Source organism: Lycorma delicatula, chromosome 8 (genome assembly GCF_047948215.1).
Source record: "Lycorma delicatula isolate Av1 chromosome 8, ASM4794821v1, whole genome shotgun sequence".
NCBI classification, from domain to species: Eukaryota; Metazoa; Arthropoda; class Insecta; order Hemiptera; family Fulgoridae; genus Lycorma; species Lycorma delicatula.
This window is the reverse complement of record NC_134462.1, coordinates 139,783,235-139,804,520: the sequence shown is the minus strand read 5'-3', so window position 1 is coordinate 139,804,520 and position 21,286 is coordinate 139,783,235. Positions and strand designations below refer to the sequence as shown.

The 21,286-nt window shown below is 31.2% G+C and overlaps 1 protein-coding gene across 1 annotated transcript in view; it reads right to left on the bottom strand.

The window, feature by feature from the left end:
* The window catches only part of Strn-Mlck (Stretchin-Mlck), a 599,211-nt gene that overhangs the window by 411,438 nt on the left and 166,487 nt on the right, over positions 1 to 21,286 (bottom strand). Inside the window, exons 20-21 of the mRNA XM_075373431.1 lie at positions 19,800 to 19,972; positions 18,871 to 18,973 (exon numbers count right to left, since the gene is read on the bottom strand). Of these exons, the coding sequence (XP_075229546.1) occupies positions 18,871 to 18,973; positions 19,800 to 19,972 (276 nt within the window). The remainder of the gene's footprint in view (positions 1 to 18,870; positions 18,974 to 19,799; positions 19,973 to 21,286) is intronic.

Sequence of the window (21,286 nt, the reverse complement as noted above, 5' to 3'; positions counted from 1 at the left end):
TATAACGGAATTTGACTGGAACGATTACCTAATTCTATATGAATGATTAGTAGAGATAACCAAAATTATGCTACTTGTTATATGCCTAAAAAAATTACAAAGAATTGCAAAAAAATTGCAAATTGCCGTTCCAGATAACGACGAAATCGAAAAATGTAATGATTTTTACTTTTTTTAAACAGCCCGAAAAAGCTTTTTATCGATCGATTAAAACCGGGTTATTACGTTTTGTAATTAAGATATTTCAGGTATCTAAATCAAAACGATTAAAATACGTAAAAATAAAAAAAGAATGTATTAAATTTTAATGGAACAGTTTATATAAACTAAAAAAATGTAAATCGAAGCAAAATAAAATCAAAACAGTATTATTAAAGGATCCTTCCAAAACGGAGAAAAAGAGGAGACGAGTGAGGAAAAAATTAAAAAGAGGTAAAAACAGATGAGGCGTATCTGCCGTATAAGAAGAATACATATGCGTAAGGAACTTTAATAAAAAAATCTACATTAAAATAATTTAACTTTTCAATAATTTTATACAACCTAGACGTTTTCATTTCAGTAAATTTTTGAACGATAAAAATAAAAGATTTTAATAAAAAAAAGTGAAATTCTTAGGGGAACTTTCAGAACCATTCGAAATTAAAATTGGAGTAAGGCAAGGAGATTGACTGTCTTCGATCTTCTTTAATCGTGACCTTGAAAAGTTAGTTATAAGAGAATGAGAGAAATTACTTAAAAATTTAAACGTAAAAACAGACGCTAAAACTAAATTTCATAAATACAAACATTCTGGCTTTCGCAGATGATATTGCGATTTTCGCAAGAGAGACAGACGAGGCTAAAATCAAAATTCAAAAACTAAGCGAATGCGCGAGCAAAACCGGTCTTCAAATTTCTTATAAAAAAACTAACCGGTTTACCGATGACAAAGAGAACAGAACTCAAACCCTTTCAAATCTCAAATTTCCGACAACAAAGAAATAAGTAAAGTTCAAAAATTTAAATATTTGGGAGAAATCATAACGCCGAATATAATTGAAAAAAGACGGGGTGAAGAATAGAGTACGAAAAATGGAAACTGCCCGTTATCTCAGGAAGAAGATTTACAATAAAAAAACCCTGTCATATAACTCCAAACTGAGACGCTATAAAACTGTAGTCCTACCAGAAGCACTGTACGGGGCAGAATGTCTGCGGTTTTTTCAGAACAAGAAATAATAAAAGTAGAAAAAAGAATTTTAAATAAGATTTACTGACCGAAATACGAACGTGGAATTTACAAATTGAAAATTTAAAAAGAAATTTACAAACATACAGAAACAATCGGGGACTTAATCCGGAAAAGACACAGATGCGCAACGAACGATCAGATTGAAAACAAATATTCAATTTTTTGGTAAACAGAGCCACAAAGACAAACCGGCTTAAAAGAAATAGAAACAGATCTAAAAAACATTAAACATTTCTAAGGATCTGTGTAAAAATAGAGGTAGATTCAGAAAAGCGATTCCAAAATCTAAGTTTAAAGAGAGAAAGAAAAAGAAGGGTTTAAACCTGAATAGATGGACGGAAGAAAGACGACAACAACAGAACAAATGAACTAAAACCTTTTGGGAAAACGAAAAGAAGTCAAAACTATGCAAACGTGATCCGTAATGGTCAGAACGAAAAGAAAAAAGAACAAAAAATAATAATATACTGTGTCAGAAGTATTTATCGATACATAACTCGGCAAACATATTCAAAACTAACAGAAATATACAGTTTAAAAGCATAATAAATAAGTAAAATCGAAGATTTGTCTCTAAATACCTAGACTTAAAATTAAATTTCATAATGAGAGGTCAGTGAACAATATATGGGATAATTTTACGACGGAGCAGGACGGTTAATGAATTACAAACTCCTACTCGTATAATGCCGTTGAAAAGAATGAAAATATTTTTAATACTATTTGAATATTAACCGGAAAATTTTACAAATTAAAAAAGTCACGTAAAACAATTTCCACTACACTTTAAGGGTACAAAAAAAAAGCGAAAATCTGGTCGTCTTTATAATACGATACAAAAAACTGGAGTCCAAAAGAGCGTCCTCAATATAAAATTAGTGTTAAATTCTACCAATTTAAGCTCAAAAAAATAAAATCGGGGTAAAAAAATCGAGAAATATTAAGCAAAATGTTGAATACGAATGACCTAATAACAATCACGAGAAAAATTCTTTACCGAACAAAGTTTTATTTAAATTTTTAATCGGTTACAATAAAACAAACAAACAACAGAATGTTTTTAATTTCTGTTAGTAAAAATTATGATAGTCGGCATTTAAATTCCGGTTGACCCGTTCTACGACGGTGCCAAAAATTTAACCCTAAGGATATCAGTACGTGAAAAGTACTATCAAAATGAAAGTAAAACATAATTTTGTTATGATACTATTTTTAAAAATACGTTACATAAAGGAAATAATTTGGTAAATTAAAATTGCAAACAACCGAACGGGCCTTTTTAGTTTTATCGCCTTAAGTCATGACAGAAAAAATGCCATACGGCAGATAAATTATTACGCAAAACAAATTTTCACAAGGTAGACGGATGGATATAGGATTCACAAGGTAGATGCAACCCGTGAATAAGAAAGAAAATAGCAATACAAGAATAAATGAAAATTTAAAAAATGAGAAAAATAAAATCGATAACAAGACACGAATAAATAAATGTACACTCCTTACAAAGCGCGCGCGCACACACAAACACATTAACTTTTTAAACCGATTGAGTTTTTATAAATTTTCAACTTCAATAAAGCCAGAGGTTAAACCGATACAAGATATACGTAACGAGATTTTAATTAAGGTTTTTTATGAAGCATAATCGATTTTTTATAGCATCTCGATTTAAAATATATATCGCTACTGAGATCTGTATAATAGCTCTCAAAATTAATAAAATCCAACTCAAAAAAACCGGGGTTTTTTTTACCAGTGGTTATCGCCGGATAAATATTAATAACCGATTGCGGACTGCTTCAAACTACGACAATTTTTAATGCAATTTTGGCCAAAAACAACTGAAAATAAATTTAATCGTTTAAAAGTTTGAATGCCATCAAGAATATGAAGGTTTTTCAATTTCGGCTAGACGATCGCCCGGTGCGTGATCGTTAAATAGGCTGCTTTTTCAGCAAGCTGAATATTCCTTTCCGCAACAGCAATCAAACCCACCAAAATGCAAACGCTGAAGTATAATGTACATAAGAAAAGAATAAACTTTCAAAATCTAGTACGCAAAAATAACCAACCCCATATTTAAATAAAAAGCGAAAATAATGGAGTACTTTCGTAACCGGTAATGCCGGGATTAATCTACAATAAATAACGTAGAAGTTATAAAAGAACGCCTACCGACAAGAGAAATTTCAAAGCTAAACCGGTACGAAAATCTATCTCACACGAAACAAACTCAAAGAATGCTGTCGTAAAAAAAGATAATTATAAAAATAAACAGATATATTACACGAGATGGATGGATCGCCTGTACAGAAGGAAGGAGTGTATAGGGCTCCTAGTGAAAACGACAAACAATTGAAAATAAATTTAATTATTTAAACGTCACCAAGAATACGAAAAGCTTTTCAATTTCTGCCACATGATCGCCCATGAACGTGACGAAGAAGAGTTTGTCCTTTTTCCGTTGTCTTTTTCGGCGAGTTGAATATTTTTTAGCGCAACACTTAAGCGTACCAAAATGTAGACGCTAATTAGATCTTGAAAGCGACGTCACTCGATCCATTAAAGGGATCGAATATATATTGAAAAACATTATTACTCTCAGAGAAATTAACCGATCGGTGTCTCTTTTACCTTCGTCGGTTAAATGTATTACAAGAATGGAAGTTAGATACGGTAAAATAAAAAATTAATTTAGCTTTTTTTACATTTCTTTTCGCGAAGAATATATTCGGTAGAATAAATTATCGCTCCAAAATAAGTCATTATTTTGTCACTCTTCAATCCGGCAAACGGTTTTGGTCTCAAGAAACAATAATTTCATCGTAAAAATACTTCCCGCTTAAAAAAGTTTTTTTTTTCAGAGTAAAAATAAAAGAAATATCCACGAAAATAAAAACTAAAAGCAATTTATACCGACATTTATCGGATATTATTAAAAAAAAGGTCAAATTAAAAGGCATTCGTTTAGTTTATAAAACCGCCTTGAATACTTATTTTTACTCCGCTCGTATATTATATTACTTAAATATATTTACAACTTGACAGGTGTTTTAAAGCGACTGTCGTCAAATGAAAGATAACACGCTATTTAATTTAATTTTTAATTGCACAGTTTTATTTACCTTGATAAGCAGATAAATATAATAAAAAATCGTGCGCTAAACCGCCTCTATCGGCCCAAGCCGCTCTTAAACCCTGTAACCCTTCGATTCCCTCGACCGGTAACCTCATCTTATTTGTCCGCTAAAATCCACAAATACGCGACGTTTTAAAAACACTCATCTGCCGTTTAACTACACAGTTCGCAGTCGAATGAGTCAAGCCTCGTGTCTCCCTCCGCCCACGATACGCGACTAATTTTGAACCGTATACTACGGAGCGATCCGACCCATCCCCACTCGTCCAGACTGATTCCTAGTTATTATCGTACAGCGAAATTCATACAATAAAATTTAAAAAAAAAACAACACCGCATTAAAAAGCGTAAAGTTAGTTAATGTTATTAATATTAAAGTAGAAATGGCGTAAAACATAAACAAATTAAAAAGTAACAGAAAGATCTCACACCTACTTACTACTAATACTTTTTGTAATAAAAAAGTGTACGCGTATATTTGCAGTAAAAGAGAAAAGGCGAAATTATATTAAAATAGAAAACAAATAACTTCTGAATTCCATAACATGAATCAGGACTTCAGTTAATTCTCTTTATTTTTTATTTTCTTCAAAGTATATTTGGTACTCTTCCGTTTAGCGTCAAGAAACGCTACTGAAGAATAATTTTTCGCAAGTAATTGAAGATTTTGTGAATTTTTTTTAATCAAGTTAAAAATAATACTTTTTTGCTAATTGCGATTTTTTAACGTTACGTTATGCGCAATAACCGTTGTGTATTAAGATATTTGAAACGCTTTTTGGCTGTCGCCTTTACTTTCCCGTTTATTTGCGCTAGAGCTCTAAAAGGGAAAGTACTAGTACTGCAATCGCTCCGATTTGGGCACGTGCGGTTTTCATAGGATCTTGACATTTTGACACCTAAGAAACCCAAAAAAACGGAAAGAAATTTTCCGGATGATAATGTTCGTATGTACGTGTGCATGTTCGGTACCGGTTTCTGAATCACCTTATATCTCCAAACTACCGGACCGATTTTGACCAAACTCGGTCAGATTACTTCTATGTACGGCGTGTTGATGCCATTTAATTTTCAACTTAAAAGGTCAAAGGGGTGAGGCTTTAGAGCAAGGTCAACCTCAGTATCTCGAGAGATCGCCTAATTAAGGTCGGATTTTTCTTAGGCGCATTTGTTAACGATTAACAAATAACAATATTTGCAAAACCGCATCCCCACCCCGAAAGTGCTGTGTTGTGATGTTACAGGTGAGCGGTAGAATTAAATAAACTAATAATATTTAAGGTGTAAAAACGTAACTCGGCCGGGTCGGGTCTCGAATTCGATCGCCCGGTACCTGTGCGTTAAGCCTCGCAGCTACACCGGTCTGCCGACAGTACCGGCGAAATTTGTTGTACGTATGTTGTGAAATTACAATATTTTAGTTAGTGACGACCGTCATCGCTAGTACCGCCACACCCACACTAATTAAATACGGTATGCGCGCGCGCTTTAGTTATAATCATTGAATTAAATTTAAAAAAGTGAAAAAAATATTCTATTTAAATAAAACTATAAATATTTTTAATTAAGCCGCGCATCAGAAACAACCCGCAGTTCTTTAGCCGCGAAAGTCCTACAACTATGATGTCAACTTTTTTTTAGTTATTATATTATTTTAACTGTCGTCTTTCCTTATATTCAGGAGGCCGGTAAGCGGCAAAGTTAGCAAGGATTTTGTAAATAAAATAAATCGCTATCTCTGTGACGGTGACGCAACATGAATTTTTGCAAGATACGAAATCACCGTAACAAAATACCGCATTTTATTTCGGTATTTTGCTAATTACTAAGTATTTCTATAGTTTTTGTACGGGCTCCCGGCTTGTGGGTCTACAAATTACGCGAATGATTAACTGTTCGGTGGATATAGTTACCCGGCAGATTTACGATATTCCCACCCTTTGACCACAAAAACTGTCGATAAGCTTTTCAGAAAGAACATTTTAAAGACGTTAAAACACAAAACCACTTCTGTCCGGTACCGTAACTGAAAAACAAGCCGTACTTTCTCCGCGGTAACCGTCGAAGATCCACTGCTGAGGCAGTATACGGCCGACATTACATTTTCGTCGCATAACCATACCGGCGTCGATTTGAAGCGCATATCGCGAGTACAAACCTCGCGCAGATAGTAACTCCAGATCGCAGAAGTGTCGCGGTTGATTTCTAACTAGTGTTCGAAAAACTTGACTGAAACTAGGCCCGAGCGTAAATAAAGAAAACTATTTTCCTAAACGGTAATTTAGAACCGGCAGAATATATTTTGGCGTAACCGTTTACATTCTATACATCCCTTCTTGGACCGCGTGGATCGATCCCGCGCACTCGCTCGTAAAATCATATCGCGCCCCTCTTCACATCTTCGCGGATCGTGCAGAATGCGCCGGGAAAATAACGGCATCGTTCTCAGTTGTAACTCGTTCGACTAAACGCATAAAATTCACGATAGACGACGGAAAGTAAAAACGAGACCGGACGATGTTGTTTACGAATATTAATAGTACGTACATCGACTCGCTATGTCAATCGACAAACCGTTAATTAACAAAACTAGTATTTTCAATATTACTAGAAGATATTAATATTACTAGATTCATTAATAATTTTTCGTGACGCATAACGAAAGAGTAACGAATATTTTACGAACAACTCGTTTTATTACTAGCAGAATCGCTCAATATTTTAAAGTAATTAGCAGTTCTTTGTAAAGAAAGATAAATTTTAATTTTACTTTAATAAAATATTTTTCCTAGAAGAGAAAGACGTTCGTTTTACGAGAGTATAGACCGGAAAAGTACTGAAAGTTTGAAAAAATGGAGGTAACTGAAGTCAATGAAATTCGAATACAATTTTTAAAAATCTATTTTTATTGAAACCAAACAAAAAAAAAATTAATATTATTGCAATTTACAATAAATGACCTTAAAATTAAATTCTCTACAAATTTTGTATTTTTATTTTAATCCGTTATTCATAAACTTAACAAAGTAAATTTATGCCAAACCTAAATAATGTGCTTTTCGATTTCAAATTTTTAGTTTTACAATATTTTCGGAAATTACCGGAAATATATTTATAGAACCCGTTTTTTTTTTCAATTTTGGTAGAATAGTATTCCTTTAAAAACAAAAGTATTTCAAAGGACTGTTACTTCACAGAACAGAAATCTGTCCGAAATCTTTTACCCTCCGTAACTCGAAAAAAAAAAACGTTTTCAGACCAATATTTGAACTTTTTTCATTCTTTTGATGAGAGAATAAGCCTATATGTAAGAGACAAACTTTTTGTATATAACTATAACTATAGTGCCGCCCCATAATAACATTAAGCAGAATAGTTAAACGAGCAGCCGGTTGAAGTTACCGAAACAGTATTTAAAAAAATAAAAAAGTCTGTTATTTTTCAATATAAAGGAAACGATTCTAGAGCTAGAAATAAGGAAAAAGAGTCTTACAAACATATCTCCGTAAACGCTTTGTTATCGAGTTAGGACATACTGAAATTTTTAAGCCGTTAAGTAAGGAGTAAACTTGATGGTTTCTTAAGTTTTACGACCTGAAAAATCGAATAAAACATGTCCCGGAGAACTGTATCTGTTGTCACGACATCCAACGTAAAGTAGAAACAATCGGTGACGAAAAACAGGTTTTTTTAGGTTTGAATCAGAAAACTTTGAAAAATAATTTTATAAAATCTATGAAAAACAAAAGACAATCGATTTTTATTATTAAAAACAGAAAAATGTTACGAATTTATAAAAATTACTGTTTTTAATACGATAAATTTAGACCTTTTAAAATTAAATAATATCAATTTACTTTGAAAAAATATTCACCGTCGTTTATTCTGAACTAATAAACGTTCGAAAATCCCACCGTTAACATCGAAGCGCTTTTCAACTCGTTTCCTTACATTTTCTGTCGCCTTTTATTTTCGCGTTCCTAGATGAGGGCAGCAGCATTGAAAATGCGAGCGATCGGTTCACATCACGTGCGTCTACCTTTCTGCCGGTATACCTCGCATTTCAGTCACCTCCGTGAACAGTAATCTAAGGGAGTAACTTCGGTAATCTAGGCGGCCTACGGTAAGTAGGCCGCCTAGATTACGTTGTAGGGCTAAGCTAAAGAATTTTTCACTTTCATCATCGCTACGTACCGGTCGACGTTCAGATTAAACATGAACGCTGTGTTGCACGAGTACAACAAACACAAAAACACTACGTAACTTGATTCTCACAAATAATTAAACGCAATAAAAATTATGACAAAAGAAACTAACGTTTATTATTAATTCCTAACCGCAATTTTACCACAGCTACGAGTAGTATTTAGATTAATCTCGAATTATGCAGTTAGCGTTGCCGACTAATTTTCAAAGGTCTGAATTTATTGTACTAAAGAGTTGTTTTTAATTTTAACAAATTCACAATATTTTTCTACTTAGTTTTGTTTTTAACAATAAAAGTTGATTTTTTCTTTTTTAGAGACTTTATTTTATCCGGTTTCTTAGAATCAGATTCTCTTCTAATTTTGATAAGAAACTTTACGCATTTATTAGTCGTGTGATAAAGTTATTACGCTTCAAAATTAAAAGAAGTGTTTTTCGTCACCGAATCTTTCTCATTAACGTTGAACATCGTGAAAACTGCGAACGATACAGTTCTGGGACCTGTTTCATTCATTTATTCGGGTCAAGAAACATAAGAAATCATCAAGTTTACCCGTTACATTACGCCTTAGAAATTTCAATAAGGCCTCACTTCAACAGGAGAAGCTGAAATCCGGGAGAAATATTTCGGTGGCAGAAAATCTAATAACAAACAGTTTTGGGAAATATGTTTTTTTGAACTTTTTTTCCTTATTTCAACTCTAAAATCGATTCCCAAATTATTTCCCTAATCACCTGAATCACTCTGTATGAATTCACATAACTCACTGACGATCAACTGGAATAGGCTTGTCCGCTTCAAGTTTTTTTTCTCCTTTTAAACTCGTACTTTGTTTCTTCGTAATCATTCTGAGACTAACCGAAGCCGCATCGCTGAAATTTAGCGGCCGGCGTTCCAGTAAATAAAATAATTTAGATTTAATATATTTTAAATCCTGGGTAAATGTAAATTGTTAAATTTAAATATAGATTAAAAAATGTATTTATAAATATAAAAAGAAGGTAAATTACATGTATTTTAAATCGAGCTGAATTTAAAAACGGATATTATCGATAAGGAAGGTTACCTCAAATAACGAAGCGTCAGATCGAAAAGACATCAAATATAAATTCCTGTTATTTTTGAGAACCGTAAAATTTACACGTCTATAAGACTGAGACTACTTAAACCCGAGACAGCCAAACGACCGAAAACTTGGCCGACAAACTAAAACTACCGAGATATGCCAATTTTTTATACGGTTCAACTAAAATTGAAATATAAAATATTATACTTTTAACACTTGTCGATAACCGACTTACAACTTTTTTTAATACGGTTAAGCAGTAACTTTGTCACGATCGATTCGAATGCGTTCAACTTGTATCAAACTATCTAGCAGCTAAAGACCACCGCAATAATACGCATACATGGGAGCAGCACGGGTGCGCTTATCAAACGTGTGCGTGCAAGTTTCATTCGCAGCCCGTCAAAATCGACTGCGGCTGCAGTCAGAGAGTTAGGAATTCCGAAAACAACAGTGTGGAGAGTTCTCCGTAAACGTTTATTATGCAAACCGTACCGTCTTCGATTAATCCAGCGTCTTTCTGATGGAGATAAAACACGTAGGCTCGATTTTTGTTTACAGTTACAGGAAAAGATGTTGTTCGATGAGGTTTTCTAAACAAGATAATTTTTAGCGACGAAGCTACTTTCCGTATTAGCGGCAAAGTAAACCGTCATAACGTGCGAGTTTGGGGAACCGGAAACCCACACGCTTATGCGGAACACATTCGGGATTCTCCGAAAGTAAACGTTTTTTGCGCGATCTCTCGTGAGGCAGTGTTCTTTTTTATGGAAACGACAGTAACCACCACGATATACCTGGATATGTTACAATTATGGCTTACGCCTCGGCTACTCAACGACTTCATTTTCCAGCAAGACGGTTGTCCTGCCCGTTTTCATAACGAGGTTCGACAGTACCTTAATACAACATTACCTCGGCGCCGGATAGGACGTGCGTCTGAAGAAAAAACCAACACATTATGCTGCGGCCACCAAGATCACCAGACCTCACGCCATGCGATTTCTTTCTCCGGGGTTACGTGAAAGATAAGGTGTTTATCCCACCGATGCCGCACGATATCGCTGAGCTAAAGGATCGCATAATCGATGCGATCAACTCTATCGAAAATGACATGTTAGAACATGTTCGGCAAGAGCTAGACTTTCGTGTTGATGTGTGCCGTGTCACCAGAGAAACACATATTGAACATTTATAGATTTTAACAAAAACCGTTTGAGCCCCTACATCACCTCGTACAACTTTCATTTAGGTAAGCGAAATACTTTTTTTGTACTGAATTTTTGTAACTCCTAAGAATATTATGAAACGCCCTGTACAATGTCTAATCGTGACGGTATTTTTTTTTTAGTGTAATATAGACTAAAAGGTATAAAATAAAAAAATAATCTTTTTTTTTAATTTTAAAATATACTTTTACTTAACTAATGAAAAAATTACAAAAAAATACCAAAATTTCACCGTTTGGAAGTTACTGAATTTAAGTATAAATTGTTTAGAAAATTTCTCCAATACAAATATGATTTTTTAAACTGCACTAAAAAAAAAAATTCACTTTCATATTAAATCTAGAGTAAAATATTTATAATAAACTCTTTAATTATGTTCAAATAAGATTTTATTTTAATAATGATGACATATAGATCTGTTTTATATTCGTAGTAGTGAATGTACTTTTTTTGTGAACATTCATATATTATATATATATCTTAACTATAATAATGCAAACTGAATGAATTCATTAACAAAATTCCTTTATATTTTATATCAGCAATAATAAAAACTTGGGGTGCCCTGCATCATAGAAAATTATTGTATAGCAAATATATCAATGAAATGATTATAAAATATAATGAAATTCATGTGTGTGGGGGGAAGGGGTTATGAAAAAATTCAGATTAAAGATTGTTGATACGAAAATATATATATTAAAAAAAATAATAAATAAAACTTATAGATCTGGAATGCTGCTGTTAAGTGAGTGATCTAAATTAAGAATTAAGCCCATCCCTACCGCTGCAAAAACAGTTTTGTCGCTTTTAAATACCCTCCACATGGTGAAAAGAATTGGCACTGCCGATTCAAAAAGATACTGTCATTTTAAATTAGTGAATGAATAAACATTACTCTTTTAATAACATACCACGATAATAACAATTAACTGTACAGTGTATTCTTAATGATAAATTGTTTTAGTAGAAATGAAAATGTGCGTGTGCAGACGTGCAGATGTGCGTGTGATTAGATGAAACTACACGCTTGATTAATTATGCTAAATTAATAATAAAAAATAAACAGATAAGTCAGGTACGAGCAAAATACAAACGATTCCGATTTCTATAAAATTGAATTTAAATAAAGATTGTAAAATGCGGGCTGCTATTAAATAGTTTCTTTAACGATCAAATTAATTTTTTAATTTTGAATTAGAGATACCGAGTCGGGTAATGTTGAGACACCCTATCATGAACAAAGCGATCTCCATCATACGCACTTCTGCGATCGCATTTAAAGACTGTACTGTAATCAGACGATCACCGATTGAACGTATACTATAATTGTTCAATAAAAGTTGACTTTTTGGCATTTTGCCTTTTTTTTTACGGCTACAACCAAACATGTTTTCAGATTTCTATGAAATTTTGCTATAAGTTTCCCTACTACAATTTTCAACATATTTAAAATTCTTTTTGTGGCTCTAAATTCAAAAAATGATATGCAAAATTCTGTAACACGTACGGTTTCTTTGTTATAGAAGTTTAGGATTTGACTAAAAACAGAAGATGACGTATTTTTGAGATGTAATAAACATTGAATAAAAAATATATTTAGATTTAAAACACGTTAAATCTAATTAAAGAAGTTCTATTAAAGACCGTACGCGATAAAAATATATAATGTAACGTAGAGTATTGTTCGGTGACAAAATATTTCACTTTTTTCTCTCGGTTCAGTAAAATCTTTTCACCAGCAGTAGTCGCTCATCAACGATAGGTTACGGCATCCCTGGTATCCTGTTTCCATTGTCCTGATGAAATCTCTCTCCTTTTTTGTCGCTTACTGCACCCAAATTTTCCAGAAAAATGTCCAAATGAGAGGGCAAAAAGTTTTAAAAACGCATAATATCCTCGCAATTCATAGGCTTTTAAGAGTTCGTCTATGAGAGTTTTATAGTTCTCATCTTTCTTATTACCCAGAAATCCTTTCGCTACACTTACAAAATGGTCCTGAACTGCCGATTCTTTGTCATTTAATTTTTCTTTAAAAAGGAGATCGCTTAAAAGTTTCCTTATTTGAGTTCCAATAAAGATGGCTTCTTTTGGTTTTGCATAGCTTAACTGGGAAAATAAGCTCTTTTACGAACTCGAAACCTTCTTTGTCTGTAGCTTTAACAAAGTTCTTCAATAGTTTAAGCTTAACGCGGAAAGGCAGGAGAATCACCTTTTTTGGACCGATAAGGAGAACATACTTAATATTTGAAGTACTTGGTTCAAAAGAAATTCTACGAGGATAATCTTCCTTAATGAAATGTTTCTGTATTCTCCGATCATCCGACAGGCGTAAAAACAACAATACCTTGTAAAACCCGCTTCAGCCCCTAACAATATACCTACCCTTTTAATTTTTTATAAATATTCCACCGATACTCTTCATATTTAACTTCATCTAGTTCGGTAGCCAAGTTATCGTGGTTTTCTTTCATTGTAACTGAATGAGCTAAAGGAATAGAGATGGTTTTTTGTTTATGAAGCACGACTGTTTTTATGCTGTATTTAGATGAATTTATGAAAATACACGACTCGAAAGGTATACGTTTCATATAAGTTTATTCATTAAACCGTCAATATCATAACAAACGCACAAAGATCCTTCCATTTTGTAAAATCTTGAAAATTTATATTTCGTTTTGGTAAAGTGAACCACGTGTGTTTTGATCTAACAGATTCCACCGTTAAGATTTGGAGAAGTTCAACTTTTTCTTTTGACAAACCCAGGTCACATACTAAATCTTTTAATTCGTTTTGAGTTATTAAATAAGGCTAGCTGGCGGTCGGTAAAAACGTAGGGTCACTACTCAGAAAGTTGTGAATCAGACCCGATTAAAAATAAGAATCATCAGGAAATATAACATTGTCCGAGTTTAAAAGCGCAATCGGCACCGGTAATTCCTGTTTGTGAGGAACTGGTCTTCGTACTGAAGGCAAATGTGGATACTCAATTTTGCTCTTTTGCCCCTCTGTTTTAGTATTGCAGAAGTAACAATAACTTACACGGTCAGAAGGTTCTCTCCGCAAAATCATTAATGTTACAAAAATCATGTCGACCGGCGCTATTAGACAGAACAAATTACATGCAATGATGTTTTTAAAAACATTTTTTGTTTTAATATTAGAGTCGGTAATTTTCATACGCGGAGGATGGAAAGCTGTGACTGAGGGGAAGTTTCCATCGCTAAACCAACAACATGTGTTCTCTCCGTCGCTTATCATGCAACTTATTTCGCGATAAGACCGACCATTTCCGGTCTATCTCTAATGATTACGAGTTAGGTATTTTACTCTTTATATTTTACTCCATCTTTAAACTTAATATTCGTCTTTGTGACTCTTCTCCTACAACTGTATAGCACTGCGCCTTCCTTTCTACACAATTCAATAATTAACTAACTGTTGGTTTTCAATAAAATAATTTCTTATTGCTCTTTCTTTGGACGCCTTATTTATAAAAATTATTTCAAAAAATGAAAAATATGCATAAAATTGTAAAAAAAAATTGAAATATAGAAGTATCTGCTCAAAACTCATTAATCTGTTTATCTATCTATTTTTTAATTTTATTTTAATTCTGGGCTTTTATTATTTCCATTAGTTTATTACATTTAATACATAGTATCTATAAACATGCATTTATTCTTCTACGTCTTTTTAAATAGCTCACACCCAATAGCATCCCTTGTTCTCTCTCCCTCTCTAAATCCATATTGCTCCTCTGTCACAATTTTTTCCATTTTATTACTTATACGTATAGAATCAGATTCAACTGACACTTTTTTATACCGATACACCTTCAAACAATTGAAAGAAATCACAGCATAAAGGCAACAAAGAATCAGTAAATGCTGAGCTCCATGTGAGAACAGTAGCATCTTGACCTTTTATCTTGTAGGTTTGAGATTTGAGTCCTTGTCAAATTTGATGTCGTTTTTCATTCACTAAAAATTCCCATTCTGATATATTCATGTACTCAATGGGAATATATACGGTGCTTATATGATGAAATAATCATTTAAAAAAAAAAAATACAGATCATAAGTTTACTGAATTATTGATCTATTGTACACACTTTTTTTATAATACAGTTCATCCGGTCTCTTAAAAATAAAATTTTAATGATTAAAAAAATCAGTTTCTTAAAAGCATAAATAAAAAAATTAAGAAATTTCATTAAGATTACTTTTATTAAGAATAAGTTAAAACTAACCTATTCAGCAAACTTGTGGTGCTTGTAAAAACACAAACATCACAGTAATGGTGGAAAAAAATATTTTATTTTGATCTGCAAGTAATAACGCTTTATATTAATCGTTTCAGGATTACTATTTAATACTTATTTTACGTAAAGAAAAATAATCGATTCTGAAAACCCAAATAAGGTAAATATTGCAGATCCCATACTATAAAAGAAAACTAAGATCATTTAGTTTACGTAACTTATCAGAACTTTACGAAAATTATCTTGAATTTTTTTAATAATAATTTAAACTGAAATAAAAAACGGGAGGAAATTATATAATAAAAAGCAGCTTAAAAAATCAAACATCAGCGGCATTCTAAAGCGTAGAATATTGCTGTAGATAACAGACGAATGAAATAATTTAATCTACCGATCAGAAAACATTTATATAATAAGTGACAAACATGAATTTAATGATACAGTACGCCAAAGAAAGGTAGACATATGAATCAGACCCATCAAGCACCTGCATCAGGTGAGAATATCAATTAGACTAAACAAGCGTAATGATAGACTAATTATCATAATTTATAATAGTAACTAATTTTACTAATTTGAGCAAGAAAAAGCCAGTATAATAATTGTATATGTAACAAGGTAGATATTTAATAGCGTGTATTATAATTTGTGACCGAGTACGGTTAATCAACAGCAACTTATGAATATAAATTCACACCGATGAATATAAATGAATATACAAGTAGACGGTTTCACTCCAAACATATTTGCTCCCTAAAGTTGTAGATCTATATTGGAGTGGGCATTTCTGTGTCAGTTAATTACCCAAATAAAAAGGATTAACAGTTATAATTCGCTGACTTAGTGTACACTTCCTTAGCGCTTTTAACATTTTAAAATATCAATTCATCATAATGAAAATAGATGTGTGTAAAGTCTGAAGGTCTTAGCTTACCCTAAACTAATAAATGAATATAGTTTTAATAACAGCTCAGTCTTAAAACTATTTTAAGACCAAAAATCAAACATTTAAAAGATATATATATATATATATATATCAAAAAACAACAACTTAACCACCAAGCACAGTAAGAGAAAAGCCTAAAAAAGCTAATATCAATAGTCGACTTTTGCAGGATTAAGCATCATCAGTTGATACATAATAAATAATTACAGAAACTAGACTGATGATGCGGCTTTATGTATAGACTGATGATGCAGGATCCTGCAAAAGTCTACTATTGATATTAGTTTTTTTTTAGGTTTTCTCTTACTGTGTTTGGTGGTTAAGTTGTTTATTTTTATTTTTTTGTTTAACTGGCAAAGTGGTACGTATGTTGATGAATTATTTGAATTTTCAGAAAGATACATATATTTCTATAAAACAAAAAAGTAAACTAAAAAATATGAACTAGCTAAATATAAAACCTAAAAAAATAAAAACTTTTTAAATAAAAATTTTAAGCTTAAAAGGAATGATAAATACTTAAATGTAATAGAATGTAATTGTTTTGTATAAAATAATCCTTTTATCACACAAATTTATATAATTACAAAAAAAGTTTCAGTTGTGTTTATGATATTAATGAACTGTTTTGTATATTTTCTGTTTCAGTTATTTACAATGTCAAATGATTGTGGAAGGGATGATGTCAGTAAATAGGGTGCAGCAGACAATGCACAATCATACGAGGAAGAAACAATAAGATCAGTACTCAATTCTTTATATTCTGTTATTAAAATCTGTGTAATGTATTCATTTCGGTTTTTCAGTTTATATATTCAGTTTTCATCCGTACTTTAAATTTAATTTATTAATTAAGTACTATAATCAAACTGAACGTTAAAAAGAAATTCATTAATCCCTAACATCAACCGTATTTATCTTTTTTCATTGTAGAAGTAAATGTAGTACTTCTTTTTTATCAGAGAATAGGAAGAGCTGATAAAAATATGTTGTTTTTTTTTCTAAACAGATGTAACAAATAAATAGAAAAACCAAATTAATACAAAAATTTCCAGTTTACAGAATGATGACTACATTGTTGTGTAACTATTATAAATTTTGACTAAAATAGGCTCATAAGCCTTAATTAAGTCCGTTACTTTGTATTATATACTTTTTATTTTATAAATTTTGTATTACTACGTAATACAAAATTTTAAAAATGCGATGATTTTAAAAATGCGAGGTTAAATGGATTTATTCAGAGATCGATTGTAGATAATCACGGCATAATTAGATAAGAATAAACTATTTTTTGATGATTCAATTCTTATTGTGCATTCTTGCTAAAAATAAATTTTATCATAATATGACATCATGCTCGCAATGGGAACAAACTTTTCCCGTAGAAAAGTTACATTAGTCTGCATACACGCATTCACATAGATGACTAATGCTCAGGAATGGTGAGGGGGTTAGACTGGGAGACCATCGATAAGACACAGTTTATATTCAGATTCGTCAGTGTGAACTTCAATACAGTGATTTTATTCGTAAAATGTTGTTCGGAAAACCGTTCAAAAAAATTTACAATTTATGTTTTATTCTTCTTTTATCTTTCTTTTATCAAAGTTTGACCTTTTTGAAATATGTTGCAAAAGGCAAATTTTTTTTTTTCGTAACAATTGTACCGTGAACTGAACTGATTCATGATCGGCTATCACCGATATCGTAATACGGTAACTTATTTATCCATAAAAGAAGAGGATACAAGTATGAGAAACTTTATTATTAAAGGCCTCTCCGCAATAATATTTAAATGGATCCGTTACAATAGTACTAATCAATCGACTATTTAATAAACAACTATTAAAAATTATACTTGTTATAATGATAAATTATATTCAAAACTACAACTAGAATTAATTTTGGATTGACCAATTCCGTATTAGTACAAGTATTAATAAAACAATTATGCATACAGAATTTATTTTTTATTTTGACGACTTACAATTTCTGTCAAAACAAATATGTGTGTCTGCTGAGCTCTGTTTAAGTTTTCTTTAAAGTAACAGTATTTAACCGATTTAAACATTGAGAATTTGGAATTTCCTATTTTATTCTGTAAGATGATTTGTGAAATTCTAATATGCGAATATCAAAGTTCAAGTAGATAAATAATAAGGGTTCTATGAGTTTCAAGTAGATTAATAATGGGTGTTCTACGAGTCAACATACACTAAGTAAAAGAGTTTGTTTTATTTGTTCTTTTTATGTGTTTATTATTCTTCTTTTTTTTGTATATAAATAGTTTGTTTCATAACAAATAAATAATGCATAATTATTTATTATAATGTATAATGGTAAATAACTTAGGGGTCTAGCTAAGTTTTAGTTTTATGTTAGAATTTTCAATTTTTCATTATTATGTAATTTTATTTAAAAGGATAACTAAGCTATTAAATATAAATTTCTGATTTTAATTGAATGATTAATTTTGAAACTCCTTTACTCATGTTTACACTAAATCTGACTAAATCTCAATCTGACAGTAGGGTAGTATTCCAATTAGATTTTAAAGAGAGCAATTTTAGGATATAAACTTACCGAGCAGCACAGTCTTAGTACATTATTTCGCAAATCCCAACATTAGTAAATTGATTTTTTTTTTATTCTTTAAAAATTAGTATTTATTTATTTTTTTTATTTTTTTGGTATAGAAATAGAAGCTTACAATTTATATCAAATATAAAACTACTAATTAGAATCGATTGATAATAATATTGCAAAAATTCATAACACTCACCTTTTAGTGATATTTGAACCATTTCATGAATATCTTTCAACAGAAGCTCTGTGTCACTGGTATCCCATGAGAGTGGAGTCAATGAGCGCGCTCTTTGACGAACCTAAAGAAAAGTATTACGATCATTTAAAAATAATACTATAATTTTTTTCATAATTGAATATAATATATATGTTATATCTGTGATATACAACATAAATAAAAAGTATGTATATGTATAAACATATATGTAAAGGGTGTGTATGTGTGTATGTGTATGTGTGTTTGTTAACAATAAATAAGTAAACATGTACACATATAAATACAATGTATATTGTATATATCTGCGATTAACTAATAGTTTTATGAACAGAAGTTAATTATTTTACACTGAATTTAAAAAACTGAGCCTTAAAAAAGAAAACTGAATAATGAAGTGAAGATTACAATATAGCAGCTGCTATTTTGAAACAGAAAATTTTATGAAAAAATCATTACACATAACATCATTCCACCTTATAACAATGAACATAACAGTAAAATTAAAAAAAAAATCAGAAAACATACTTGGTTGTAACTGAATTACAAACAAATAGCAGATAAAATCCCCTATATCAAGTAATATAAAATAGGATGTCACCACTCCAGTTCTTGCTAACCAAGTAATAACTTCAATTAATTATAGAACTTATAAGCCAGTTTTAATCACAAAAGTGGTCATTTCACAGATGAATTCTCATTATAAAAGTAAGGATTTTTTTCTTTTACTCATAGAGAGACCTGGAAGTAATTCCTCCTTACAACAACAATTTACATCCTTTTATATTAAGATGAATCATTTTATTTTCAATCTGATCTGATATGATCAGATCCAGAGTTTACACACAATAAAAAAATAGTAACATAATGTTTAAAAATCTTAATTACAATTATTATTAATTTAAACTTACATTGACAGTAAAGAAGGCTCTATCGCTGCCATATATATTCTTAGCGATAATGAAGTATGTACCTGCATCCCACTGCGTTGTTCTTTTTAATGTCAGTCTTACACAGTCGCCTAAAGTTTCTTTCATTGAACGTGCACAGCCACACATATCTTTTAACCCCTTCATCCATGTGACTAGAAGTAATAAAATTGCAATCATTAATTAAGAACTCTGTCTCTAACTTATTCTGTGTCTAGATTCTTACAGAGCAGTACACCTTCACAAATCTGTTGCAGTCTTATTATCAAAACGGAACAATGCTCTTCTATATCTCTACTTCAGTATCATTAATGCATTTAATGGAATCTATAACAATAAGCACTTTAACAATTCAATCTAAATTCTTGTTACTGACCAGTTTCTACACACACAGAGAAGCCCTTCTTGTTGTCACACCGCATGGTACAGGGAAAAATAAAGGTTACATTTATTAATGATATTGGGCTAAGTAAAGTTTTCAAATGCTTGTTTGGAGGATAATGCCAAAAATGGAATGGATTTTAATACTATAATTGCTCAACGGTTTTAATGGAGTTGACTAAAGAAGATACTTCTAAAAAGTTTGAAATACTTTTAATATGCATTTAATATTTTTATGGGTTATGATCTAATAAAAGTGGATTATCTAAAAGCATTTAAATAATAAATCCTAAATGATTTAGCAACCAGTGATTAGAAACACCTATTTATTCTATATTTAAAATAGTGAATCGCATGCTAAAGGATATATTTCAAAGTTTTAAAATGAATCTAAAATGCAAAGGTTAGAATCATTTAGCATAATAAAAAAATAAGAACAATAAACATAAAGACTAACAAACCCAGTTAGAAATATAAAGAAATTCTAGAACAATAAATTTATGCTACCAACTAGAATATTGCAAATGTTTGCTAGTTAAACTTTGCTAAACATTATTTTCAATATTTTTCAAGTTTTAAGACTTTTTAAGTCTGAAAAGCACCAAACTGTTCTAGTGAGAAAAATAATTTATTTATCAAACTTAAATAAAGAAGAAGATCCTAAATTTGGCCTATATACAAGTTTTCTTTATATGCTGTGTGCTTAAGCCTTTTTACCAAATGCAACGGTTATGGTGCACAATAATGGTACAGTGGCATATTCAGCTTAATGGAATTCCTTTTAACTGAAATAAGATGTAAAAATGGGTGTCCGAAATAGAACCAACTAAAGAAGAGTTATCATATGGCTGTCTTATACAGAATCTTTTTATTTTGCGTATTTTATGAACTACTTATCAGGTGTTGCCAAAACTTCCCTCAGCCAATTTGAAATAAAAAAAGAATTAGAGAAAATCAATTCATCTTTAAGTTTAGCTGACAGCATATTTCTTTAACAGATTGTTCATTGGCTGGAATCACTACATGGAATTCAGTAAAAGTAGATATAAGTATTACAGTAATAAAGAAAAATATAAAACATAAATATA